The 27,008-nt window shown below is 55.7% G+C and overlaps 1 protein-coding gene across 2 annotated transcripts in view; it reads left to right on the top strand.

Moving 5' to 3' along the window:
- The window catches only part of SCUBE1 (signal peptide, CUB domain and EGF like domain containing 1), a 141,740-nt gene that overhangs the window by 64,841 nt on the left and 49,891 nt on the right, over positions 1-27,008 (top strand). Inside the window, exons 5-7 of one of the 2 annotated variants that reach the window (XM_021921650.2) lie at positions 16,009-16,134; positions 20,810-20,926; positions 23,601-23,690. In XM_021921650.2, coding sequence (XP_021777342.2) covers positions 16,009-16,134; positions 20,810-20,926; positions 23,601-23,690 — 333 coding nt within the window. The remainder of the gene's footprint in view (positions 1-16,008; positions 16,135-20,809; positions 20,927-23,600; positions 23,691-27,008) is intronic. The other variant, XM_021921651.2, reaches the window with a different exon arrangement.

Below are 27,008 nucleotides of genomic sequence, written 5' to 3' on the forward strand. Positions count from 1 at the left end.
TGTGACGTGCTTTGGATGAGTACTAATGTCCCCATGATGGGAGGGAAAACTGAGCTTCCCTGAGCTGCATCGTGGAGCAGGACTTCAGGATCAGGGACTGGATTCTGATGCCACAGCCAGTTCTTTTTATCCTGCACCATCCGCTTGCAAACTCAAAAGAAACAAAAGCCAATGGACAGAGACCCACGGGCCCTCCTGAGCCGCCTCAGCCACATACTGATAGGATCCTATCAGTGTGCCTAGCTGTCAGGTTCCTGTTGGCTCCTGGGACGGGACTCCTACAGGATCTGAGCCAGGCCTTGACCTGAGGGGCCCTAGCACGGCTCCTGCAGGGCCAGAGACATCCCCTGTCCTGTTCCAGGGTTTTCCATTATCGACTGAGTGCTGGGACTTCCTGCTCTCAGGAAGGGACTTGGGACTTGGCTAGGGACTTCCTGTTTAAGGAGAGGGGAGATGGCGTGGCCATGCCACCAAATCCCATCCCAGCCTCAGCACCTGCCTCCTTCAGCCACTCCTTGGAGAAGATCAGCCAGGCAAGGGCGCCAGGCAAGACATGTGGGGTTGCAGGTTCTCCTCGCTCCCCTGCCTGCTGCAGACCAGGTGGACGGGAGAATAAACAGCTCCCTTGCTTACTGGAGAGATTTATGGTGCTACTGGAGGAGGCCTGTCCTGACCCTGTGCGGTCCGGAATGGCCCTCGAGGCGGGGACAATAAATCCAGCCCATTATTTTTTATGAGCCTCCCACTCCATAAACAACTCTTTTGGCTGGTAAGCCAGCTTCACGCCCCTCTCCTGGCCTGGCCTTGAGCCGGCGCCAGGGGCATCCCCAGCCTGACTTCACATCCGTGGTGTAAATTTCCCCTAAGCTGCAGAACGTTCAAGTCTCCCAGAGTTGCGGGTGCAGGGCACGGAGAGCTGCAACCCAGAGGGCACTAGGCCAACAGGTAGCTTGGCCAGCCCTGGCGTCCTTCTCTGCCACGAGTCCTGGGGCAAACATTCACATATTTTATGATAGAATTGTTTATGAGAATTACAATGAGATCGTATTACAAGACATCGCCCTGTGCGGAGCCCGGTCCGGATCACTGGAACTGTGCACAGCCGTCATACACATCATAGCCGAGCATAGCACCCAGACTCTGACACGAGTCATCAGATCCTGAGAACAGTCTGTGTCATGGAGCTACCCCATTTTGCAGGTGAGCAAATGGAGGCTGAAAAGCAAAGAGACTTGTCCATAGTGAAGAAGTAGCAAAGGCAAGATTTGCACCCAGGTCCAACCGCCTCCTAAGATCAAAGACACTCAATGAACAAATGGATGGGGGGCCAAGGGTGGGGGTGCTGTGCAGCCCAGATGCCCCGTGACACAGGGAGCCCCTGCCTCGCCGTGCTACCCTCTGCCTAGGGCTGCGCTGCCGTCTTTTGCCTGAGTTAATGCGGCAGCTGCCTCACAGGTCTCCCCGCCCCACAACCTTCTGGCAGCAGCCAGAGCCACTGCTCGGCCCGACCCTCTGGCTCTGTCACTCTCCACTCAAGACCTTCCCGTGGCTCCTGAGAGGAACGTGGTTCTCTGCAGCCTCTCCTTGCTTGCCATGTCCTGAACCAGACATAGTGAACTTCTCATCCTGGCCTCCGCTCACGCAGCTCCCTCTGTCTGGAACTCCCACTCATCCTGACTGCCCATCGCTCACTGAGAACCTTCTACACCTTTTCCCCGCACACCTCCTGATCCCCCAGGCGGGACCTACTCTCCCCTGCCTCTGTCTCATTCGCGCCCCACCCTCAGCCTCCGTGCCCTGTCTCTCGTGTCTCTGCTCCCAGGTCTTTCTCCCCCAAGTGAGACACAAGGACCCCCTTGGATGCAAGGTCCCCCTGGCCCCCCAGTGTCCAGCCTGGGGTCCGTAGGGAGCAGGCAGTCAGGAAGAGCTGAGGCGACGTCATGGAGCTGATGTGCGTGAGAACCGAACGCATGCTGCCCTGGAGGGAAGCTGGCCTGCATGCCTGTTCTAGAGTGAAGTAGCAGAAGCTCTGGAAATGCCATATGTCCCTGTTGGAGGTCACTTAGCATGTTGGTGGCAGAGCTGGGACTTGTCCCAGGCTCCTAGGCTCCAGACCAGCGCCCGCCCCCCACACCGTAGCCCACAGCCTGGCTTCCCACCTGGGGTTTGTGGGCACAGGCCCCGTGCATGGAAAACCATGCAGATCTGAAGTGTGGGTTCAGAAACCACCAGGCAGATGCCTGGTTGGCAGAGTGGGGAAGCAGTCGAGGTCATCCCGGGTCATTAGGGAGGGGCCTGAGCCCTCCCTAGCCTCGTTAGGGAAATTGGGTTGTGACTGTGGCCACAAGGCCGATCTCCTGGTGGGATGTCTGCCTGGCCACCCCTGGCCGCAGCATTCCCCAGGGCATCGTCACCCGTCTGAGGCCAGCCAGGTGGGTTTTTGTCCCCCGGCTGGTGGCTGCTTGATTGTGTCACCGGACTCTTTCAGCATGTACATCCCATGGGGCATCTTCCCTTCCTCCTCAGCCCCCGACCCTGGCTCCTCCTTGGCCTCAGCCCTCTCCTAGCTCTCCCCCAAGCTTCTTGAGTCTCCTTGCTGACCAGCAGTGGCCACTTCTCCAGCTCTGACCCCAGTGCCAACTGTCCCCTCAACGGGGACCCCAGCTACAGCATTCTCACCTGCTCAAAACCAAACGCAGCATCTTCCCATCCTCCCAGACCTGTGCTTCCCTGAGCGTCCCCCATCAGTGGGGCACCAGCACTGGGGTGCTGCCTTGATCCTTCCCCTGTGTGGCTCCCACATCCCAGTGTGACCAGATCCTGCATCTGAGTTCTACTCACCTCCCAAACCCAGCCAGCTTGCTCACCCTTGCTGCCCTGCCTTCTTCAAAGGCTGTGGTTTCTAATTGGGATCCCTACCTCTGCGTCATCCCCCTTCCCTCCTGCATCCTGCAGCCCGGGCGCTTTCTCCCCCAAGTTCCTCCATTATCAGGCACTGTTGCCTTCCTGCCTCCGAAGGCCTCCCACAGTCCAGTTCCTCTCTCCTGGTTCCTCCCCATCTGCCTGCTCTTCTCCCTGTTATGGCACACGTGCCCTTTACTGATTACAACCTTGGTGTGTGTCATCCTCTGCCTTTACTGCCATTTCCCATCCCCCGCCCCCCTTCCTGGAGAACTCTTAGTCATCCATCAAAACCCAGCGCACTTTCACCTCCTCTCTGAAGCTGTCTCTGACTCTTAGGCAGGTGTGTGTGTCTTCCTCTTGACTTGCGCTCATGCGTTTGAAATGGGTCAGCCCTCTACTGCAGGACCAGTCTGTGAGCTCCCGAGAAGGGCAGGGATGTGTTTAAGTCATCCTTGTGTTTCTCACGCCTCACACAGGGCAGGGTGCAGAGGAAACATGCCGCATGGGAGTGCAGAGGGGACGAGACCATCTCGTGAGGGAGTCATGCCCGAAGTGTGTGCACCATCAGTTCACAAAGTGCCTTCTCACCCCTGGTGCAGAGCGGTGTGCTCAGCCCGCTGCCTGGGAGAGGGCTGCCCGGCGCGTTGTGGTTTGCTGGGTGCTGCACTGCCATCCCGCCTTGCTCCCTTCTGCAGCTGGTCAGCTTGCAGTTCTGCCAGCTTCTCTCCATGAGGCCTCTCCAGCAGGACAGCCCCAGTTTGTCTGTCAGAAGCGCAGAGACCCCCAGCCTCACTCCCCAGGCCTCTGCATGAGCTGGTTCCTGCTCCAGAACACCTTTCCCTCCTGCCCAGCCTCGACTCCTGTGCCCCAGAGCACATCACAGAGCGCCTGACTCCTGTGCCCCAGGGCACATCACAGAGCACCCACACATTTGGCTGTTGAGTGCAGCAACAAGTCAGCAGACTATTTTAAAGTTTGAGTCAATGGCGGGAATTGGCTTATGTCCCCAAAGTGGCTGTACCTGCCAATGATCCGAACGTACCTACTGTGCCCTGAGCCCATGAGCCCCTTTCGTCCTTGAAGGGCCATGAGAAGTACCCGCTGCTGCCCCTCGTGCACAGCTGAGGGAGGGGAAGCGAGCGCCACTGCTTGTGACAGCCCCGGGCTCTGGCTCTGCAGCCCCTGCTCCTTTCCACAACATGTGGGTGGACAGTGGTGGAGAGTCACTGGCTGGGGCTCAGGGGCGCTGCTCACATCCTTATAGATTCTCCTGTTCGTGTATCCACAGTGCCCTTACCACCGTCTCCTTCAGGGTTCCCAGGGCTGCTGTGGGAACACTTTTGGGATGCTGCCACCTTGGCCCCCATGCCTGGGCACCCTCCATCTCATCACCTGCTGGAAAGGAAAAACAGACCTTTTCCCCCTTCATGGCAGGCCATGGCCAGGGCACCTGCCTGAGTTCTCTGGTGGTAGGAGCTATACGGCTAAGGGTGGCACCAGACAGCCTGTCCGTCCGCCATCGCTTCCTTTAGGGTCCCTGTGGAGGGCAGGGCAGGGTTGCCACATAAAATACAGAGTGCCAATTTAAACTGGGATTTCATATAAACAAGTAATTTTTTTATTACAAGTATGACCCATGCAACTTTTGAACATGCTTATACTCAGGAGGTATTGGTTGTCCATCTGAAATTCAGATTGAATGGGGCGTCCTGTATTTTTATTTGCTAAACCTGGCAACCTGAGGGAGGAAAGAAGGACACCTCCAGCCTCCCGGGCCTTGGAGGAGTAGAAGCTCTGGGGGTGAGTGAGTCTCTCGACCAGGCTTTCTCTGGTGCAAGACCCCGGGTCTGTAGGGGCAGAAAAACTTGATTGTGGTGGCACCTAGTGGCCAGCCTGGGAAATTTCAGGAATCAAGGGAGAGGAAGGGGGAAGAAACTAGGCAGGGCGGGGTCTCCAGGTAACAAGCCAGCGTGCAGGGGAGCGGGAGGGGGCCAGCCTTACAGAGCACCCGCCGCAGCTTGAGGGATCTGAGCTGGAGCCCATCACCTCTTTACTGCCCTTGAACACTCTTACAAAAGAAAGTTGTAAGCGGGGCGTGGTGGCTCACACCTGTAATCCCAGCACTTTGGGAGGCCGAGGTGGGAGGATCACTTGAGCCCAGGAGTTCGAAACCACCCTGGGCAACATGGTGAAACCCCATCTCTACACAAAATACAGAAATTAGTCAGGTGTGGTAGCACACACCTGTAGTCACAGCTACTCCAGAGCCTGAGGCAGGAGGATTGCTTGAGCCCTGGAGTTCAAGGCTACAGTGAGCTGTGATTTGATTACACCACTGCACTCCAGCCTGGGCGGCAGAGTGAGACCCTGTCTCAAAAAAAAAAAAAAAAAAAGAGGGTTTTAGTCTCCCCATTTTATAAATTAGGCCACAACAGGTTCTAAAACCACATGCCTTAGAAAGGACTGGGATTGGGATGCAAATCAGAGCTGTTGAATCAACCTGCCCCACCTCAGTGTTGCCCGGCCCATAGAGCTTTCTGTGGCTCTGCAAATGTTTCGTGGTCCTCCCAACTGTCAGAGACAGAACCACCTCCCATATCACAGAGGTAGCTTTCTGGGGGTTCCCGGTGCCAGGACTAGTCAAGGCCCTGGGGTGGGGAGGGGGTGCTGAAGGGAGGCTGACGTCCATCCTGCTTTCTGAGAAGCATGCCGGGAGCCAATCACAGTCCCAGCTCTGTCTGTCCGTCCATCTGTGTACACAGGGCATGCCTGTTGGTGAACCGCATGGCAGTGACTTGGCCTCAAACTGAGAATGAGCGTGTGGGGTTGGACACCCTTCCCTCCTCGGTCTCAGCCCAGGGCCTGCACACAGGTGATGTTTAGCAAAGGTTTGTCAATTGCAGGAGTGAAGGAATGCGTGAGTGGAAAGATCAAGGGCAATAGTCCTTGTCACCCATCTCCTGATGTGCCAGAAAGAGCGCTGAGCTTGACTGAAAGTGGGAGGCTGCATATGGACTCTGCACTGACAGCTGCGTGACCAGGGCAAGTCACTGCCGCGTGACCCAGGACAGTCACTGTCTCGTGGGCTTCAGCCTCCTCATGGAAATGGAGAGGCTTCACCTAGATGCGCTCCAAGGCCCCTTCCAGTTCTGGCTTTCCAGAAAACCAATCCATTCTGGTTTTTGCTTGCATGTAAACACAAAGCAGGACAATTTCTCTTGGAGCTGTGCCCCATGTCCGTGCCCGGCAAGCTCATCAACCAACTACCCTGCAGGGGTTTATTGGGCACCCATTCGGACTTCACTGTGGTCCGGCCTCTAGGAGAGCAGATCAGGAGGGGGCACAGACAAGGAGCTGGCTGGTTGGTAGAAAGGCCTGCGCCTGCCTGGAGTCCTGGGGCTGGAAACCAAGGAGGCACTCCCTAAATACTTGTGGAATGAAGGGGCACATAAGCACGCGAGCAGATGAATGTGGAAGGCGTTGGGAGCCAGATACTGCAAGGTGTGGGCTCTTGTGGCTGGACCAGCTGGGTGGTGAGTGCTGAGCCAAGGCTGTACACACCCAGGACGACTAGTCCTCTGGGGCCCTGGCAGGGGCCTTTGAACCCTGGAGGAGGGCCCAGGGTTGGTGTCAGAGTAGAAGAGACGGTGCTGCGAGTGTGTGGAGTGGGTGGGAAGGGGACCGGGCAGAGTGGGCCAGCCTCTTTGCTGGGTCACACACCCAGCTGGGACCCAGGACCCCAAGAGGCTCTGGGGGATAAACTCTTTCCCCTACATCCAATATGGCATATTGGCCAAAGCAGAGGGGGCGGTGAGGAGGAGGACGAGAGGAGCAGAATTCCCTTGAGGGCCATCAAGGCTGCCAAGTGGGTACCAGGGCTAATGAGGTGTGAGGTGAGCACTTATTGGAGGGGCTAGAACCACTTTGGGCTTTGCCAGTGGAGTGGCCACCAGGGCATCGGCTCCCTACTCCCTCACACAAGGTAGAAGACCTGGGGCAGGAAGTCTCTTAATCTCTCGAAGCCTCAGCATCCTCACCTATCAGGTAAGCGCTGGTTGTACCTGGCACTTGGTCATTGAGATGTTCAGTTAGTGAGGTTTGCAACGAGCCTATTGTGGGGCCTGACACAGGGGAGCTCTGGGTAAGTAGAAGCCCACAGTCTTTGGTCACTCGCATCTCCCAGAGGGGACTCCCCCTAGGGATGCTGCCTGGGCTTGGCTAGGCTCAGGGTTAGCTGCGGGTCCTAGTCTGGGGCAGCCAGCTGTTGGTGCCCGGCAGGCCTAGATTTGCCCCAGAGGATGTAGTCTGGGGGATACAGGGTGGGAGGCAAAGCCTTGTGTTTCTACTGAAGCCGAGGCCGCACAGTGAGAGGCTCTGTGTGCCGCTCCAGGGGCAGATGCTCTTAGCATGTAATTAGGGGATCAAGGGGGAGCCAGACCAGCAGCCAGGTCTGGGCCTGCAGACAAGCATACCGCTGTTGTCTGAGAGTTGGCCCCTGTTCTGACACAGTCCAAATCCAGAGTAACTGAGCCCAGGCCGCTTACCAGTGAGCCTGGGTTCATCAGACGGTTCCTGTGCAGGGGACGAGGGCAGAGAGGTAGCTCAGGTGTGGGCCCTGTCCTTTTGAGAATCCCCCATCTAAAGGGAGGAAGACAATGTGTAACAGCTACAATTAGTGTGGTGGGTGCTATGAGCAAGGAGGGGGCAGGGGAGTCCCAGGCACGGCCCCAATCCAACCTAGGCACTTGTGGAGAGGGTGAAAACAAGGAGGGCTTCCTGGAAGAGGTGACACAGAAATAGCATCTCAAGTAACTAGCCAGAAGTGGCCATTCAGAGGAGGGCGAGAGCATGTCCCAAGCAGAGGAAAGCACCTTCTCAAAGGCCTCAGGGTGGGAAGGGAGGGCGGGTTGTGCAGGGCGGCCACCAGGCTGCCCCTCGCCAAGGGCTCGAGGAAGGATGAGCAAGCTGGAGAGGCAGGTGGGGGGGGGGTCAGGGAGGACCTTCAGTGCCATACTGAGAACTTTCAGCCTAACCCTTTGGGCGCTGGGTGCCGGGGCATCGAAGAGTTTTTTCGTTTGTTTGTTTTGCTTGTTTTGTTTACAGTAGGAAGACACAGTCAGATTTATGCACTAGAAAGTTCCCTCTGCCACTGGAGAAGGGCAGGTCTTCAAGTCAGACAGACCCGGCTTTCAGTTTCGCCTCTACCTGCCTCCCATGTCCTCATCAGTGACCACGGGCAAATCGCTTCACTTCTCTGAAGAGCTTCTGTTACACGGGGATAAAGCTACTTACCTTGCTGGGCGATGTTGTAAAGGCTTCTCTGTCTCTGCCAGGCCCTGGCTCCGCAGGGTATGTTCCCAGCCCACGGGGGGCTCTCCGTGGATCTGAGGAGACTGGCAGGGCAGGATCAGAATCGGCACCCTGGAGAAGCTGTCGTTGGAGATGGCCTTGGCGAGACAGTGTGTTGCGGCTCCAGCTCTGTTTGCTGGGTTCAGCCCCCTCACCTTACCTCAGTCACTAACCTCTGTGCGCTCAGGGTTCTCATCTGTTAAGTGGACGTAATAGAGGCTGAGCATCCTTCATCCAAAATGCTTGGGACCAGAAGTGTTTCTAGTGTTGGATTTTTTCACATGGGGGGACATTTGCAGGTACATAATGAAGTATCTTGTGGATGGACCCAAGTCTAAAGATGGAACACGTTTGTTTTATGTACTTCTTGTACACATAGCCTGAAGGCAATTCTACATGGCATTTCAATAATTTTGTTCATAAAACAAAGTTTGTGTGAAGTACTTACGTGTAGAATTCTCTACCTGTGGCATCATGGCAATGCCCAAAAAGCTTTGGGTTTTGGAGCCTTTCAGATTCTGGATTTTTGGATGAGGGATGCTCAGCCTGTGCACAGCCCCTCATGGGCTTTTCGGGGAATCTGTGAGGTAAGGAGTCTGGTTTGTGGCAGGCCTGGCGCACAGGCAGCTCCGATGAACGCGGGAGGCTGCACTGTTGCCATCGTCATCTCTCCCACCAGCCCGGACCCTACAGCTGTTCTGCACCCTTCCCCCTGGGCACCACCTCCCCCTGGTTTCCTTCAGCCCCCCTTCAACGTTGGTGGGAGCTCGTGTTTGTTTTTCCCTGCATGGCTTGGACAGCTTGCGGAGTCAGGGTTGGGGAAGGCAGCCGCCGCCTCCCACTGCCACCCCCAAGGCTCCAACCTCTTTCTTGGCTCCATAATTTTCTATTGATGAGGCAAAGGGAGGAAAATCCCTTCCTCCCAAGTTGAGGGGGAAGGGCGGAGCAAGGTGATTGTTCTTTTCTCCCTGCTCTGCCGTTCCCAGCTTGCCGTCCCTTCCCATGTATTTAAGGGACATGGATGCAGAAAATGATGTTATTGATGAAGTCGCCATAGCAACGACCCTCAGGAGGCACACATTCCAGCTTTGTTATCCGGCCGTGGCGGCAAGAAAGGCCCCGCTCCTAAGTACAAACACACTGGGCCGCGCGGCCCTGCTTGAGATGCATCCGTGAACTTTGCATTGCAGAGGATGTGATGTACGCGCTGGCTCAGGGCCAGGCAGACCGCACCGTCGTTTCTCTCCGCGAAAACCCTAGTGGAGTACCCAAGAATGACCAAAGGCCTTGGGGGAAGATAGGCCCCAGTGGGGAAGGGCTGCCGGGGCCTGTCAGAGTCCAGAGGAGATGGCGACCTGGGGGAGGGTCCATCGGGAGGAAGCACCGGGCACTTGGAGAAGAAGACACAGCCCGGGGCACATCTTCCCCCATGCTGTCCCAACCTCCGTCTGCTTGTCTGGAAGGTGGGCACGGTGATGCCCGCTCCTCAGGCTTGTGAGGGTCCAAGTGAATGAAAGTATAGTCAGGGCTCAAGTTCATACATCACGTCTTCCAGAAAACTCAGAAGCAACTCTCTTAAATGTGTCCAATCCAGCCCTCCTCCCAGCCCCCATCACCACTGCCCTTCCACCAGACTTTGTCCCTTTCAAAGTGATAGCAACAGCCTCTCCCCTGTCCTGGCCTGCAGTCCTGGCCCCCCAGGGCATCTTCCACACAGCCTCCAGAGATCTGAAACACAAGCGTGTCGCTCCCCTACTGACAACTCCCCTGTGGCTTCCTTCTGGCCGGGACAAAGTCCCACAACAGCCTATCTGTGCGCTTAGCCAGCACCTCACTCACCCAGACACTGGGACTGCACATTTAGCACACTCCGGGAGGCAGGTGCTGCTATTGTCCAGCTCCACGTAGGTGGAAACCGAGGTTCGGGGTGAAGGGGTAAAGGGCTGGCCCGGGGTCACACAGCAAGTGGCAGCCTGAATGTGGACCCGGCATTGTGGCAGCAGAGCATCTGTCCTCTCCTTGCTCCCTGGCCCATCTTGGGCACCAAGGAGACACTTGGTCTGAGTTTGCAGCATATAATTGGATTTGGATGGTTGGATCAGATTAGATTCGACCTGGCGGGCCGCCTGGCCTGACGGGCATCAGGCCTCTGAAGACCAGGATTTCTGGGAATGACTCTGAAATTCTATCTCACTTCCCATCAAGAAGGGGAGACCAGCAGGGCTCTCTGCTGAACTTGCCTCTCCCTGGTTCTCCCCTTATCTAGGTCAAGGGAGCTGTCCTATGGCTCCCAAGAGCAGACGTGACACAAATCAGGGAGCCACAGGAGGATGGAGTTTTTGAGCTGGGGCCCTCCGGCCCTCAGGCTCACAGAAGCCTGCTCTGGGCCTGGGACTTGGGGTTGAGCCTGAGTGGGCTCGGCCCCTGCTCTGGAAGAGCTCACAGGCTGGCATCAGTGGACACAGCCTGCAGCTGCCGCTGGCTGCGTGGGCCTGACTGGCTCAGGGGAGCTGGAGGAAGCCCAGGGGAGTCCTTCCCAGGTCACGGCAGAGTGGGTAGAGTCACAGACCCACAGATTCCTTTCCCATCTGGAGTCCAGGCCCATCCCTAGAGCAGAAGGGCTTGGAACCAAGCACCTCGCATGCCTCAGGGTTCACCTTTTCCCCTTCAAATCTCGACTTGGCCCTCATGGCCCCGGCTGCCATCCAGAAATTCCACCTGCAGGAGGGGATGAGTTGGCATTCCTTCCCGATAGCTTACTGCCCTCAGACAGCCCCTCTGGGAGAGGGCAAGGAGGGCATGCCACCTGTTCTGTCTCTGAGGTTCGGAGGCACAGAGGATACCACAGGTGCTCCAGCGGGTGGGGCCAGTGCCCTATCCCTGCCCCAGCCTGCCACCCTGGTCCCTGTGTCGCTGTGCTTTGTCTGTCAGGTGAGGAACTAGAATGGGCCATCCTTAGATCCTGCTAGTGCTGGGGCCTCTTCCTGTCTAGGATGCTGTGTTAAGTGAGGAGGAAGGGACTGTTCCACAGTGACCGCGGGACTTCTCAGAGCCTTTAACATGTGCTGCAAATTTCCCCCATCAGGCATCCAAAGCACTGTGTTTCTAGCACACGCAACTAGGGATGCCGCAAGAACGTTTTCAAAATTCTAGCCTTGCCTCCTAAAATAACAGACAACAGGCTTCATCTGTTCCGAAATAGGGGGCTTTATTTCTTCTTCCTACCTTGCTCCCTCCTCTCTCCATTCTCCCCTCTCTTTCCCCACTCATTCTTCCCTTTCCTTTCACCCACTGTTTGCAGATCCCTAACCCTCCGCCAGGCCCTGTGCTGGGTACTTGTGATACTGAAAATAATAAAGCTCAGGTCTCCCCATCCGGTTACCCACGGTTGGCAGGAAAGAGTGTGACGGAAGCAACTATTCCGATTTCTGATGAGGCAGAATGAAGCAAGGGCAGATAGGAGTGCTGTCGCAGCAGCCTTGCTCTACCCAGACCCTCCCTGTGCCTCCCTTGATATCGTTACCTTGTTTGAGCTTCCCAGCAACCCTCAGGGGCAAAGATTATTACATCCCCATTTCACAGCTGAGAAAATGGACATCCTGTGCTGCAGGGGAGCTGAGGCTCCGTCCTCACCTCAGGGCCTGCCAGTGATGGCTGTGGAAGGTCAAAAGTGGAGCCAGGGTGTGCGCTTCGTGGAGAGGCTGCTCTGAGAGCTTCAGGGGACGCAGCATCTGAACTGGCCTTGGATTTCGCTGGGCTCCTAAGTCTGGAAACAGTGGCCAGTAACAGGCACCATGTAGTCGCCCACTCTGCACCACGTTCCCAATCCTGTTCCGCCTAGGAAACGTCTGCTCCCTGTCAGCCGTCTGGGTGCCACAGGTGTAGCCGAGTGACCCCAAGGCAGGAGAGCTTAGGCTGGGAGCCCAGTGGCCCAGGTTCCAGCCCTGCTATATGTGCTGGAACACTCATTTCCCACCTCAGGGGCTCATTTTCTGTCTCTGTAGGATGGATAGACAAGATGGGCTGCAGGCAGGGGTCCAACCCTGACCCTCTGTGGTTCTCCAGCCACAGAACCTATCTGCTTGTGGCCTCCAGAAGCCAGTGTTGCCCCCGCGTGGAGGTGAAAGCGATGCAGCTGACAGTCGCTGATGAGCACCTGGGAAGCCACAGCCAGCCCCCAGGCCAGGCAGTAGCAGCCATCCTTGCAGTGGTTGTAGGGTCATTTTGAAATGTGATAGTGATGCTCCCCCGACCACCCTTCTCAGGGAGGAGGCGCCCCAGAAGCACTCAAGCTGAGCAGACTCCAGCCTGACCACAGCCTCACCACGCAGCAGGTGAGCCTGGCTCGCGCGGGCCTGACTGCTGCATCTCAGGGCACCCCGTTCTGGAAAATATAGTTTTCAATACAAATATATGGGTTGTGCTAACATGTAATACTTTTTTTCTTTTTTTTTTTTTCTTTGTTTTTTCTTTTTCTTTTTTTTTTTTTTTTTTTTTTTTTGAGACAGTCTCACTCTGCCGCCCAGGCTGCAGTGCAATGGCGCGATCTCAGCTCACTGCAGCCTCCGCCTCCTAAGTTCAAGCAGTCCCGCCTCAGCCTCCTGAGTAGCTGGGATTACAGGCGTGCACCACTATACCTGGCTAATTTTTGTATTTTTAGTAGAGATGGGGTTTTACCATGTTGGCCAGGCTAGTCTCGAATTCCTGACCTCAGGTGATCCCCCTGCCTCACCCTCCCAAAGTGCTGGGATTACAGGCGTGAGCCACCACGCCCAGCCCACATGTAATATGTTTTTTGTCTTGTTTTTAAATAAGCTAATGAGTAAATGTAAATTTCTCTCTGTGATATCTAGCCAGTCTTGATAGCTGTAACACATAAACCTGTCCATCAAAGCGATTTGGCCTCCTTTATAATTGTCAGGAATGTAAAGAGGTCCTGAAGCCAGTCCCACTAACAATCACCGGCCTGTCCCTTGCCCTCCGTTGCGGAGCCTGTGGGGGCTCCCATGCTGGGGGTGCTGGGTGAGAGGCAGCGTGCAGGGGGCCTTTCTTGGGGTGTTGAGTGAGGATGACTAATCACAGGACCTGAACTCCACCTCAGGGTCTTTAGGTGGGAGATGAAGTGCTCCACCCGCTTCCCCAAGTTGTTGAGAGGTAAAGTAGAGACCTTTGAGACCAGCTGACTACAGATAGGACCTGGGGCTCACCCTTCCCAGCTCTTCAATTCTGTTACTTAGCGTCTTATTGACTGTGTGGGTTACCACAGTCCATAGTCATGCGAGATTACATCCCCAAAGTGTCCTTCACCAAGAAAACAACAACATCTTGGCTCAGTGTTAAAGTCTCTGGAGTCTTAAGAAGAAAGATCACTTAATGGCAAGTCCACGATGAGGGAGAAAACTGAATGACCTCTAGAGTTTAATATTCCATTACCCGGGGCTCCGGCACGCATCAGCTCCCCAGTGACAAATGTATGGTTGGTGATGATTAGCAAGGCTTCTTGTAAATTGTGATTCTTTGGCTGGGAAGGGAAATTCAATCTCCCTTTCTTCATCGTCTGTAATCCTGAGCCAAACAAGGGCCCGTAGGCTCTTCCCAGCTCAGGAAGAGAGCACAGATCTGCTCACAGCATTGATCGCCTGTGCCGGCCATAGGACAGCCCTAGGATGTCACATGGGTGGTGGCATGGGGAGACACGGGGAGTAGAAGGCAGGAGCCAGGAGGCTTTGTGGAACTGGTGGAGTTTGAGGGAGGCCTAGGATTTAGTTTATGGAAGATAGGAGAGGGTGTCCGGCCCAGGAGGAAGGAGCAGCAAGGGGAGATGGGGCACCCTCGAGGGCTGCTGAGCAGGCATTGTGGGATGGCGAACCGTGGAGTGTGTGCAGCTGGGAAGAAGCTGGAACAGCAGGGAGCCATGGAAGCCAAATGAACAGGGAGTGAGGGAGGCTGGACTCAGCCCACCGCTGACAACAGCCGTCAGTGATGGTCAGGGAGATGGCTTGCTGGCCACCACCCACTGGCCAAACCCTGGCCAGGGCAGGAGGCTCCCAGGAGACCTGATGAGGGATTGAACATGTCTCAGTAGTCTGAGAAGGTTTCTCTACCAAGAGCCGCCTCTCAGGAGGGGCCGCCTGGTCCAGCCAGGCCCCAGGGAGGAGCCACGCTGTCTCCAGACCTGCAGGAGAGACACCGGCCTCAGGAGTCAATGCCCCCACAGACAGACCTCATCTCTTATTGCCTGGCATTTCCTGTCTGTAACTGGATTTAATTTGCACAGCTCCTCCATGAGCCAGAGGTGATCACGCCTATTCTAAGATTAGGCTCAGAAAAGCGAAGCAGTTGTCTCCGAGGCCACAGCCAGGAAGGAAGCCAGATTCACACCTACATCTGCCTGACTTTACAACGACCTTTCTAAGAAAGAGACGTGCTATGGCTGGCTGGTCTCAGCTTGCGAGAGCTAACTGTGCACATTTGTTCCCAGCTCTACCCTCGGCGACATCTCCCTGGTACTTTGAAATGAGCCATGGCTGGCGTATTTATCCCACATACATTGGTAAATACTGCAGATCAGCCTCCACCCCCGCTGGCTGTTAAGCGTTGACCGCACGCCACTATCTGTGCGACTCAGGCGCTGATGCTTTTTTGGAATCGAGCCGGCGGAAAGGGTGTTTCCGTGTGAACTCGCAGCTTCTCTGCGGGGCAGCAGCATGACAGCGCTTTCCGTTGTTCACTCGTTGCTTAGTTAGACTCTGCATCATTCCAATGATTGGATTGATTAGTGAGAAACTCGAGGTGAGGAAATATGAGTCACAAAATTAGGTGAAACCAGGAGTCACCGTGCTGGGCAAAATGCAGGCTTCCTCGTTTCCGTTTGTTTGTTTGACTTTTAACTTCAGACGTTTTTATCTTTATTACAACTAGCAGGGTGTTTGTGTTTTTAAATCTATTCTGTGTTGCTGCATACCCGTATTTAAAGTGGACGGGGTCAGGATTGAGCCAGTCCTCCTCTGGAACAAGAGGCCAGTGTGTCCCGGGGGAAGGAGGTCGCCCTGTGCGTGTTCGCCGTCCGCAGCCTTCACTGCCGCTCCCCGAGCCGGCTTAGCTCCTGCCTGAGCTTCCTGTGGGTGGAGGTGGAAGGCAGGTCACAGAGCCGGTGGGGTGGCAAACAGAGGCTCTTCCCTTTCATCTGCCTTGGCCTCTTGATGGACTTGTGACCTACAACCTCTCACTTGACCCCTGACCTCATAAATTCTGGAAACGCCTCACAAATCACCAGGAAGATAAACATCAACTGAGGTCAACGGAAGGGGGTATGAGCCACTGCAGGCAGACAGAGAGGGGAGATCCAGTCTGCTGGGCGGGTGGGGGTACCCTAGAACCATGGGTGGCTCAGGAGAGGGGAGCAAATCACCCTGACACAAAAGTAGTTCCTCAGACCACGCCCCGCAATCTGACCTAGAGCAAGAGCTTGGTCTCTGTGGGTCACGAGGTACCATTTACAGTGCAACCCACAGAGCAAAGCCTGAATCTAGACCCAGGCACCGTGCTCTTGCTTTCTCCCTAAGGGATATCCATGTAGATGGCTGCTGCACACACACATACGTGTGTGTGCACATGTGCGTGTGTGTGCATGATACATGCAATGACAGCCCGTTTGATTGTTACATATCACTGGCTATCCCCTTTCAGCCTGAAATGTTCTCTATCACTCTCTGCCTGGTCCCCAACCCGTCTCTTGTCTGTCTCTCTTCCCAGAGGGTATGAACTGCATGAACAAAGACCATGGCTGTGCCCACATCTGCCGGGAGACGCCCAAAGGTGGGGTGGCCTGCGACTGCAGGCCCGGCTTTGACCTTGCCCAAAACCAGAAGGACTGCACACGTAGGTAGATGGAGACAAATGGGTCAAACGTCCCATGCGTCTCCTGCCATTGCTTTCTGGAGGGTCTGTCCAGTCTGCTGGACTTTGGCCAGGGAGGGTCCCCAGCCCCATGGGGTGGAGAGAAGGGCAGGGCCTGCGGAAGGGGCCTGACAGGGCATGAGGGAAAAGGGTTGTGAACCCTAGCCTTGGGGTTTTCCGCACCAAGCATGACACCACCAGTGTAGCCCCAGGAGCTGGGCTGGATCTTATGGCAGCCCCTGAGCCTAAGGTCTGCTGCAGGAATAGTGGGGCCATGGCACAGAGGTCTACAGGACCAGGTTTCTTGATGGGCCTGGGAAGCCCCTGGTATGAGTAGTACAAAGAAGGAAAAGAGTGTGGTTCAGGCCGGGCGCGGTGGCTCAAGCCTGTAATCCCAGCACTTTGGGAGGCCGAGACGGGCGGATCATGAGGTCGGGAGATCGAGACCATCCTGGCTAACTCGGTGAAACCCCGTCTCCACTAAAAAATACAAAAAACTAGCCGGGTGAGGTGGCGGGCGCCTGTAGTCCCAGCTACTCAGGAGGCTGAGGCAGGAGAATGGCGTGAACCCGGGAGGCGGAGCTTGCAGTGAGCTGAGATCCGGCCACTGCACTCCAGCCTGGGCGACAGAGTGAGACTCCGTCTCAAAAAAAAAAAAAAAAAAAAGAGTGTGGTTCAGAAGTGGCACCATTCTGGGCTGTGCTGACCATTTTTCCGGGACCGAAGATCAGAACTCTGCACACCTATAGTCCCAGCTTCTTGGGAGGCAGAAGCCGGAAGATCACTCTAGCCCGACTTTGAGTCCAGCTTGGACAACATAGCAAGACCGCATCTGTAAAATAAAATTTAAAGATCAGAACTCACAATCTGACCCCTGCAAGTCTGCCTGCCGATGGTGATACTCTGGGAGATCTGGGCTGAATGAGGCCTCTGGCCAAAGACACCATTTCAGGATCTGCTTGGTGGTCTGCCTACAGGGCCCACGTGTAGTCCAGCCTCTTAATGCGGTCACCCCGTCCCCCAGTAGGAGTAGGAGCCAGGAAACCAAGCAGAACAGTGGCTGAACTCAGAAGCTTGGGAGCCAGAGCATCCTGCCCACAGCTTCGTGGGGAGATGGTGGGATGGGCCTCTCCTCGTGGAAGATGAGGGCACCAGGGATAGCCAAAGTGATGTCACATTTGCCCTTTTTTACAAAGAGCCAAAGGAGACTGCTGGGAGCACTTTCCATCTCTGGCCAGAGACAAGTGCCTCATTTCAAGCCCATTTTCTAATGCAGAAAAGTGTTAGGGAGAAGTGTCCAGTTCCAACTCCCAACAGAGAAGATGGTCCTCACCCTAGGTGGCCCTGCTGTCATAAAGAAAATGACCGTTCTTCCACCCACCGTTCTGTGGAGAGGACAGCTGGCCCTTGTTGGTCCATCGTCCACAGTCACTGATCCTCTTAGTTGTCATCAGCTCTCCTGTGGGTGCCTTGCCACACCCTTCCCAACTCATGGTCTCCTAGAACAGTCACCAAGACCCTGGGGACCCACGAACACCAGATGTGATTCATCCATTCTCCAAAGTGGAGGTGCTTCCTTCTGTCCCAGGTATGGCCCCAGAGGCAGACCACCTTTCTCTGTGTTTCTGGCTCTTTCCTGTGGGATGGCCAAGATAAGCCTGTATACTGTCACCCAGGGCAGGACCAAAAGGGGCAGTCTCAATTGGAAGTGCCAGCCTCCAGCCCCAGGGCTCCAGCCAGGCCCCCTCTCCACACCAGATGGATTCCTTTAGCTGCAGAGAAGTATTCTGCCCCCGGCCACCTCAGAACAGAAGATGCTGACTCCAGCTTTCCCAGTCCCCCTGTTGTGTGATCTGAGTTTCCTCACGAGAAAGGCCAAGGTCAAAAATGCATGGAGTCAGCAGGCTTGTGGATAGCCCTGGCCAGAAGGACAGTGCATTCCCTTAGGCAGAAGACAGGCCGAGAGCCCAGTGCCAGGGAGAGGCTGCAGGCATCCTGGCCGGGGCCAGCTTGCTCCCTGACCCCATAGTACAAGCACTACAAGGAGGAGGAGTTTGCTCAGAGAGCATCTTCTGAGCGCCAGCCTGGTGTGAGAGGTCAGGGACTAGGCAGGGCCCTGTGAGCAGCTAGGACGCCCCCCACAACCTTCACCCCAGCTGCCCCCGCCAGGGAAGGGCTCAGCCCTTGCCTGGAATATGTGCTGGCTTGAGAAACAGCAGTCCCACCCTCTCCGTGGGCGGCTGAATATCACCAAGGTATGGAGAGCCTGATGTGACTTCCGGGACCTGAGGCCTCCCGTGAAGGGCCTGCACAGGCGGCTGCCCAGCCAGCCCAGCTTTGGCTGCTTCTGTGAGGTTCGTGAGGCAAGGCTGGTGTAAAGTTAGCTCTGAGGCGTTCGCTCTAGTCCTTGAAGTCACTTGCATTCCAGGAAATTCCAGATCTCAAGCTGGGTTGGGGGCTGAGGCCTGGCTTAACCAACCAGCCTCTGTGGCTCAAGAGGCCTGCAGGGCTCTGAACCAAGCTGTCATCCATCCAGAGCCCAGGACCCACTCCAGGGCCGGGGCCAGAGGAGGTTTTCTCCATCCTTCTGTCCGTCTCACCAGAGCTTGAGCTCAGACATCTCTGTGTATAAGCCATAGACTCTCCAGTACTCGAAGGCTTGACCCTTGGGGGTCTGTGAGATGCACAGATGACTATGTGGAGGGAACAAGGGCCCCAGAGCCTGCATCCCCCTCGAGTTGCCTCAGACAGGCCTCCATCCTCATTAGAGTCACTTTGGGGGAACAGCCTGTCTCCAGGAGCCTGGAGCTCAAAAAGAACAGCCTTCTCCCCAGCTGCACCCCTGCCCACTCTGAAACAGGAATCTCCTGGGTCCTAGAAAGGCACGCGACGTCCAGCCCGAAGTGGGCTCCACCTGGATCTCTCCCCATCGCCTGAGAGCTGCGCGGAGCTGCAGCCTCCCGGAATCGCTGGCTTCCCTGGGTTCCTTCCTGGCCATTGAGACAAGCCGTTGAGAGATGAAAGTTGAGCCCTCATCCAGGGTGTCAGCTCCACCCCGGAGAAGAGTCACTCCTGAGGAGAAGGGGCTGGAGGGCTTCGTGCTGGAAGCTCAGTTGTGTTTCTGGAAGCATTTTTCAGGTCCCTGAAATTTCCCCCCAGAAGTCAGCTCCCTCCTCTGGATGGTCCTCAGTTCTCTCCTCTGGATGGTCCTCAGCTCCCTATGGAAGAAGGAGCAGCCACTTAGAGCCTCTGGTTACAGAGGACAGCATCTGAGGCACTGAGCAGACACCTGTCCCCATATCAAGCCATTTTCTTGACATCCTCCTCACCCGCTGTGGAGACGGCACGTGTCCAAGGTTGAGGCGCCGCGTCACTCAGGACAGGTGGGCAGGAAGGCTCTGCGTCGGTCTCTGTGAAGGAGATGAGCTGAGAAGTCAGTTCTGAAATGTTTGAGATCCTTCTCTGGGAGTTGCCACCAACTGACCTCCCTCTGGTACCAGCTGTGCTCAGGGGTCAACCTAATAGAACAGAATTTATTCAAACTCTCAGGATTTGGGGTTTTTGCCCCCCTCTAATCATACTTGGTCTGGGATTTATTTTTGCATATTTGATCACTAGGGTTTTGCATAATAAATTAGAGTGTAGCTTGAATTCTGGACAGATGGTTAAAGTATCCAAGAACACGCCCCATACTGAGGTCCTCGTGCACAGTTGCGTTCAGGTGATGGGCGTGCAGCTGTCTCGCCAGCATCGCAAGGCAGGGGCCCTACACCCCCTGGGGAGCACCTGGGTCACCTTGCTCCCCTCTAGAGATCCCTCTCACCCTGGAAACGGACCATGTGTGTAAATAAACTTGAATTTGTAGTTTTATCTACTTCAGACTCCTTTTTGTTCTGCCCCCTTTTCAGCCAACCCAGATTGCTGATGTGAAACATGTTGAGATTCTGGGCTGAAAGGCACCAGATCCTCCAGGCCACAGCCATTGAAAACAGTGGAACGTGGTTATTATTTAGGTGATTTTCAAAACGGTACCTTAGATGACATTAATTTGCATGAGTCTGTCTGTTCGGACATTGCCGAGCTCCCGGAGGATTAGGGCTTTGAGGGGATAGAGTTTGAGATGGCCCCTGGGACTCTGAGAGGGGACGTCCGTGGAGACATCCACACGCCCCAAGACAGACAGAGGAAGGAAAGCTCTGCCAGAACTAAGGAAATGAGCGTCACCTGGAACCACGGGCCGCCATGTCGCTCCCCCGACAGCTTGGCAAGTACGTCCTGGCATTGACAAACATTTGCCCCATCGAGACAGGCGGCTGTAAAGGGTCCTGCAACCTGGGAAGGATGAAGCTGTCTTCATCTACCGCCATCTGAGCGCATCAGCTCTGTGCCTGCTCTGATCAAATCCTAGACAACCCCAAGTCCATTCTGTCCCACCCCAGTTCAGCTCTAGGCAGTGAGTGACTCCAGGCCTGGTCCCTGGAGGGGCTGAAGTGCAGGGAAACGCGCACCCCGTTGCCCGGCGAGCCTCATGACCCTACCCACTGATGCTCTTAGGCCTCAGTTTCCCCAAACCCTGAAGGAAGCAGCCAACACCGACAAACTAATCGTTTTTGTTGTTCTGTTTATACACACGTGTGTACACTTTGGGCCTAACTAGTAACCTGTAACTATGGAAACGGAGGCTGCCAGCACAGCTGTGAGGACACAGACACAGGCCCCATGTGTGGCTGCCACCAGAAGTACGCCCTCCACTCAGACGGTCGCACGTGCATCGGTAAGTAGGCACCTCTGCCGCACACCACCCTTGCACCCCCCGCCCCCACCCCCCATGCGTGCACCAGCAGGGCCAGCACCCTGCCACATCCGGGTTCCCTGGAAGGAAGCTTCAGGGAAACAAGGAAAGGCAAGCCCATGGCAATGGTGGGGATGGCCGGCCCCCCTGGGGAAGCTTTCTGGGGAGGCTTCTCTGGGCCCGCAGCCCCCAGGACTAGGCTCTTCTGCTTTGTGTTCCCTGGCGACGCCTGACGTGGGTTCCCTAGCAGCGGGGGTTCTGCACGTCCTCGTCCTGGAAGTGAGGGGTGGCCCCAGGCAGGGGGTGTGGGTGTGTGGGGAGAAGGGAGGTGTACACACCTAAGACCTTCTGTTCAGAAACCCAGGTGTTTCCTCCCCTGGTACGGAAAACAGCCAGATTCAGGTAACTGCACACAGCCACGTTAGTCATGGGAGCTGCCCACGGCCGTCTGGAAAACCGAGAGGTTTCCTCAGAACTCTGCTTTCAGTGGTCACTGACTAAACTCCAGGGGAGGGTGGACAGTGTGGGCCCTGCGTGGGTGTGGCGTTTTCACTGCTGGTCTCTCCGAGCTGCCGGGCCCCTGCTGGCCTTTCTCCCCAACCTGAAGTCCGCTCTTCCCGCCGCTGCCCCAGCCCGTCTCTCACCTGTCAGATGGAGTCTTGATCTGAGCCTCCGTCACCTCCTTCCTCCTGGTCCCTATTTCCAAGAGGAAGCTTGAATATTTGTGATTATTTCATGCCATAATCACTAGTAGGTTTTTTTCTCCCATTTAAAAATAACAGCAAATTTTTTAACTGAGAAAGGGTGGAGTTTCAAAGTTGGTGCCAGAGTTCAACCCTCCCTGTGCTGGCAAACTTTAGAAACCCAACACAAGTCAGTTATTTTTTTAGGCCCCATTTCTTATTGTCAATCTGGAAGATACTTCTTGAGGGAGACTCAGGGGACAGGAAAGGATTGGTCGGCAGACAGAAGCCCATGAGGCCAGGGTGTGCTCCCCCGCTCTGTCCCCCAGGACGCTACTCCCTTGGGTCTCAGGGAGCAGGGCCTGGGCGGGTGCCAGGCTGTCACCTCTGTAGTCCGGGGCTGTCATCACGGGTTCTGCTGCCTGCGGTGGCTCTCCCTTCCTCTGTGTGGTCTCTTCTTTCAGACAACCATTTTATATTTCATTTTTATCTCATTTATCTTGCTTTTCTGGTGATGGTCCCTGATTGCCTGTCTTGTCTGATAACTGACGTTCATTAATTATTTTCAGAGCCAAAAGCCAAACCAAACCAACCAACCAATTGAAAAAGAATTAAAAGCCAAACCCGGTCTCAAACCAGTGTCTCTATTGCAGCCTGATCCCATCTAGAACCTCCTCTCCTCCTGCCTCTCTCCCTCCACTGTCCGGCCTGGGACTCTCCCAGGCCACCCAGCCTCCCTCCTGTCTCGTCTGCTCGAGGTCTCCCGCAGGGTTTGCTACCTCTGCTGGAGCCGACACTGCGGCCACAGGGGCAGTGCAAAGAGCTGCCGGGCCAGACACACCCAGCCTTTGTCTAACACATCTTGTCTCGTCCACCGAATCATCCTTTCTTCCTTTTTTATTTTTCGATGTCTACTGCATGTGAAGGCCCCTGCTTGGATCTCCTTTCTAAAGTAACTTCCCCAGCCTCACCTTTCCTCCCCTCTCGTTAGAAATCACCTTCCTTACCCGGCCCCTGCTGCTGCTACTTCCACTCCTGGCCAGGAAGAGATGCCTTCACCTGCCTTCGCCCACTGTTCATCCGTGTCCCCCTTGGGAACGAATGTCTCCACACATTTCCCTCTGAGCAAAGAAAATCAACCCAGCTAACCTCACCTGCCCCTCCACAGGAAGCCTCTTGGCATAGCCAGGATGCTCCCTGGCCCCGCTCGGGGCCGCTTGTCCCCTGCATGCTCCTAAAATAAGCGATCCCTCTTTGCATCCCCTTGTTGAGCACTTGAATGTTTAGCCCTAGTCTTCTATAGACAAGCAGGCAACCAGCGCTGCCCAAATCGATCCCGTGGTTTTTCTGTCTATTCTATTGGATCCATTGTGTGTGTGTGTGTGTGTGTGTGTGTGTGTGTGTGTGTATCTCCTATGTTTTGTTCTTAATTTTGCATGAGTGTTGACACCCCTTCACATCCCTGTGACAGAGCCTCTGCTGTCTCAGTGCATCCATCACCGGACCTTGTGGCCCTGTCCCCTTGTCCTGTGCCTTGTCCTGTGCCTGCCTCTCCAGCCTGAGCCACGGGGGTCTGTAATCACTTGTGTCTCCGTAAAGCACCATAAAGCACCATGGTGGCGCTTTCTGCTTCTGTGGCTCTCTGCAGACAGGTCCTGTCTGCCCTGACCTCAGCCTCCTCCTCTGTCTGCTTGCCCATGGGCCCTGAGTCCCCTCTGTGTCCCAGGTCACTTTGTGGTCATTCCTCCTTTCCTGCACGTCCCCCCGCCCCCGCCCTCGCTGCCTCTCTGCTTTGCCCTGAACACCCCGACCTTGGAGGTTCCTGGGATTAGCCCCTTGGCGAGGCTGCCGAGCTGGCCGGCATGCGGTGTTGGCTTTGCGTGCACCACGCCGAGAGGCTGACTGTCTTGGGCCGCGGGAAGTGGGCTGTCATTAACCACTGGCTCCGTGTTTGTCCCTTACTTGTGTTTTAGAGAAGGATGAGGCTGCAATTGAGCGCTCTCAGTTCAATGCCACGTCAGTAGCTGATGTGGACAAGCGGGTGAAACGGCGGCTACTCATGGGTAACACTTTTCTTCCACTTCCTTTGTCGTACTTGCACGTGTGTGTGTGTACACGTGTGTGTGCACGTGTGTGTGCACATGTGTGTGTGTGCGTGTGTTCGCGTATGTGTGCATGTGTGTGCGTGTGTGTATGTGCGCCTGTGTGCATGTGTGCATGTGTGTGCAAGTGTGTGTCTCGGGTGTGCACTGGCATGTGGACATGGGTGTGTGTGTGCTGTGTGTGGGTGTGACGTGTGTGTGTGGGGGCATATGTCTGTGTTGTGGGGTGTGCCCACGTGTGTGCAGTCCCGCGTGTCGTGTGAGTGCGGGGGGCTCCACTCCAGGTGTGAACTCACTTTTTCTTTTTTAAAGTTTTTACCCACCATCAAACACGTTTGTTCTTTGTTTGTGTGTTTGTAGCAAAGAACCCAGGGCTAGCATCCACTGGCCTGTGCGTGTAAGGAGACCTGTGCCATAAAGCTCCCCCACTTGCGTAAACACTCACGTACACAGTTAGGATTCCCAGGGTCAGCAAAGCAGCACTGAGACTCAGCCGCAAAAGAGGGCATTTGAGTAGACGGGTCTGGGCAGAAGAGTCCTTACCCATCTCCTCTCCTGGGAGGGAACCTACCAGCCAGGACCTCCAGGACCTCTCAGGGAAAAAGCCACCTGCTGCTTAGGGTGTCTTGGGAAGCCTGCTGGCAGGGCTGATCAGGGACCGATGTGAGGAGAAAGAGAAGGAAGAGGAAATATCACTGCTCTTGGACAGGGCTCAGTGTGTGCACAGTGGAAAGCAGACTTCCTCATCTACTCGTTCTTCTCTATCAGTCAGTTCTGCTGTTCTGCTGGCCTCCGGGCTTCGCCAGCTGCCCAGGACCTCCTGAGCATAGCTGTGGTCGCCTAGGGTTGTCACGACCTTCTTAATGGCTCTCAGATAGCTCACACCAGTGTTTGCAGTGATGGAGTCAGGGATTGCAGTCTCCATTTCTCTGAAGAAGAGACTAAGGTTCGCTGGGGTGCCCTGGCTTGCCCAAGGTCACACACCACCCTGCAGGGCTGAGCTCTACCCAGAAGTCCCGACCGTGTGGGCTGTCTCAAGCATCAGGGTTGCAGGGCCGTGTGAAGGTCAGAGCCTGAAGGTCCCAGAGAGGTGGCTTTGTTTCATGGCCCTCTTGTGGACCTCAGGGGGACCCAGGCATCTAGAGAGGAAGCAGGAGGGAGGTCTGGGGGCCACAGGGGATATGGCTTTGTGTGCTGCTGAGAAGGCTTCAGGCCTGCTCACTCCTTAGGGGCTTCGAGGCGCTCATGGGCCTGGCTGATGGTGCTCTATGAACCCTAAGTCCATGCTGGACAGGACAGGTGCAGCCCTCTTTCTCAGATGAAAAGAGTAAGGACCAGAGAGGTCAGAGCATTGACCTCTGGTCACACAGGCAGACAGGGCAAGCTCAGGCTGGAAGCTAGTTCTCTGCAAATTCTCTGGACGGGTCTGTCTTGTTGACTTGGACAGTCCAGGTTGGCCTGGGAAGAGCCGGAGATGGCAGATTGGGTTGGCTTTGAGCCTCCAGCCTCAGCCACAGCCAACAGGTATGACCACTGCCGTCCAGGCAGGCATGAGTCAGTGCTATGAACTTTCTGGAAGGGTGGCTGGGGGCAGGTGGAGGGAGCCCCAGAGATGTCACTGTTCTGAGGCCACTCTCAGGTCTCAGGGGGCCCAGGGCCCTCGGTCTTACTTACTAGGAGAAGCAGGCAGTACCTTCTGAGGCCAGAGCTCCACAGCCAGGCAGGACCAGGAGCTGGGGCCCCTCAGGTGCCCCGCAACCTTCCCAGCAAGAGGATGGGTGGTGGAAGAGGGCCGCGCTGGGTTGGCATCCTGTAAATGGGTAGTGCAGGGTGGGGAGGTGGGCCTCTGTGCTTGCATTCAAAAATGGGAGTCAGTGGATAAAGGCCCAGAACCAGACCCTGGTGCGGGGTCAGGAGGTGAGGACGGAGGCCCTGAGAATGCAGGTAGCCTCAGCCTGGGTTTGGAAGACTGACTGAAGGAACAGATCAAGCAGATCTCTGTGCCAGGCATCTGGGTGGGGACCCTCCCCTGCACCCCCACCTCTGTGATGATCAGAATCCTCCCGTGCCACCCCTTAGAGCTTGTCCTGCCCCAGACAGAAGAGACTTCTCCTCCAGTTTCCTCCAACACAAAGCAAAGGGAGAGCCAATAGCCAAGGCCTCACCCCTGAACTAGGAACCAGACTCGGGCTTCTGAGGAGGGTCAGTGTGGGGGCCTCAAGTCTAGAGCACAAGTGAGCCCCTCTCTCACAAGCTCATCACTCTTAGCACCATCTCCTCTAAGAACAGACTATGGGGTAAAGACACAGGATCCTGCTGGACTTCAGGCCTTAACCAGTAGCTCCTGATGAGGTGTGGCTGCCCCCGTGTTGTATTAATAGAGGCACGGTATGGAAGGTAAGGGAGGTGACCGTTCCCATCCTGCCCCATGCTGTATTAATGGAGGTAAGGTATGGAAAGTAAGGGAGGTGACCGTTCCCGTCCTGCCCCATGCTGGTCAGGCGCACCGGGGCATCATGTTCAGAGCCAGTCGCTACGTGGGGAGAGCAGCCCAGATGGTGAGGGGCTCAGAACTGGGTCATCCTCATCTGTTCACGCTGCCAGGATTGCTGACCTGTGGGAGAGATCACAGGCAGTTCATCCCAGTAGATCCTGGGCCTGTGGGCAGCCTGAGCCCCTTTTGGGGTTCTGGGAGGGGAGAAGGGTAGGACAGGCACAGGCAGAAGGAGCCAGTGATAGATGAGAAAAGTGAGACACCAAGGAGTTTCACGGCGAGGTCAGACCCTGGACCACGTGGCTCCAGAGTCTGTGCCCTTGACTGCAGCACTGGCCAGCTTCCCACGAAAGCGGCTAGATGCTCAGACCGCCGTCCCCTGGCGGAACCTTCAAGCCAAAGTGACCATCTCTTAGAAACCACAGAGGGGAGGACACTGCGGCTCAGAGGGGCTAAGGGCTCCAGCCATGCAGCTGGGCAGGACCGAGCCGGGATTCTGGCTCCAGTGAGGGAGGGGGGTGCCCTCAGTGGGAGGCGCAGTTGTTGTAAGTCTAGAGTGTGGCCGGAGAGAGAGAATACCTCCAGCACAGTGGCCTGGGCCACTGGATTCTCAGCTACGCCCGGCAGTTGTTCTTTGTCATAATCACCCCAGTCCCTGAGCACAGGTGAAGAACAGAGTAACTATGTTTACTTTAAAGAGGCCCCAAAATGTGGGACCAATTGTAGACTCCCATTTCAATCAGTTAAAATTGTTGGATTTGCAGGTTAAAGTGATAAATTTCAAT

This window comes from Papio anubis, chromosome 16, assembly GCF_008728515.1.
Source record: "Papio anubis isolate 15944 chromosome 16, Panubis1.0, whole genome shotgun sequence".
Taxonomy (NCBI): domain Eukaryota; kingdom Metazoa; phylum Chordata; class Mammalia; order Primates; family Cercopithecidae; genus Papio; species Papio anubis.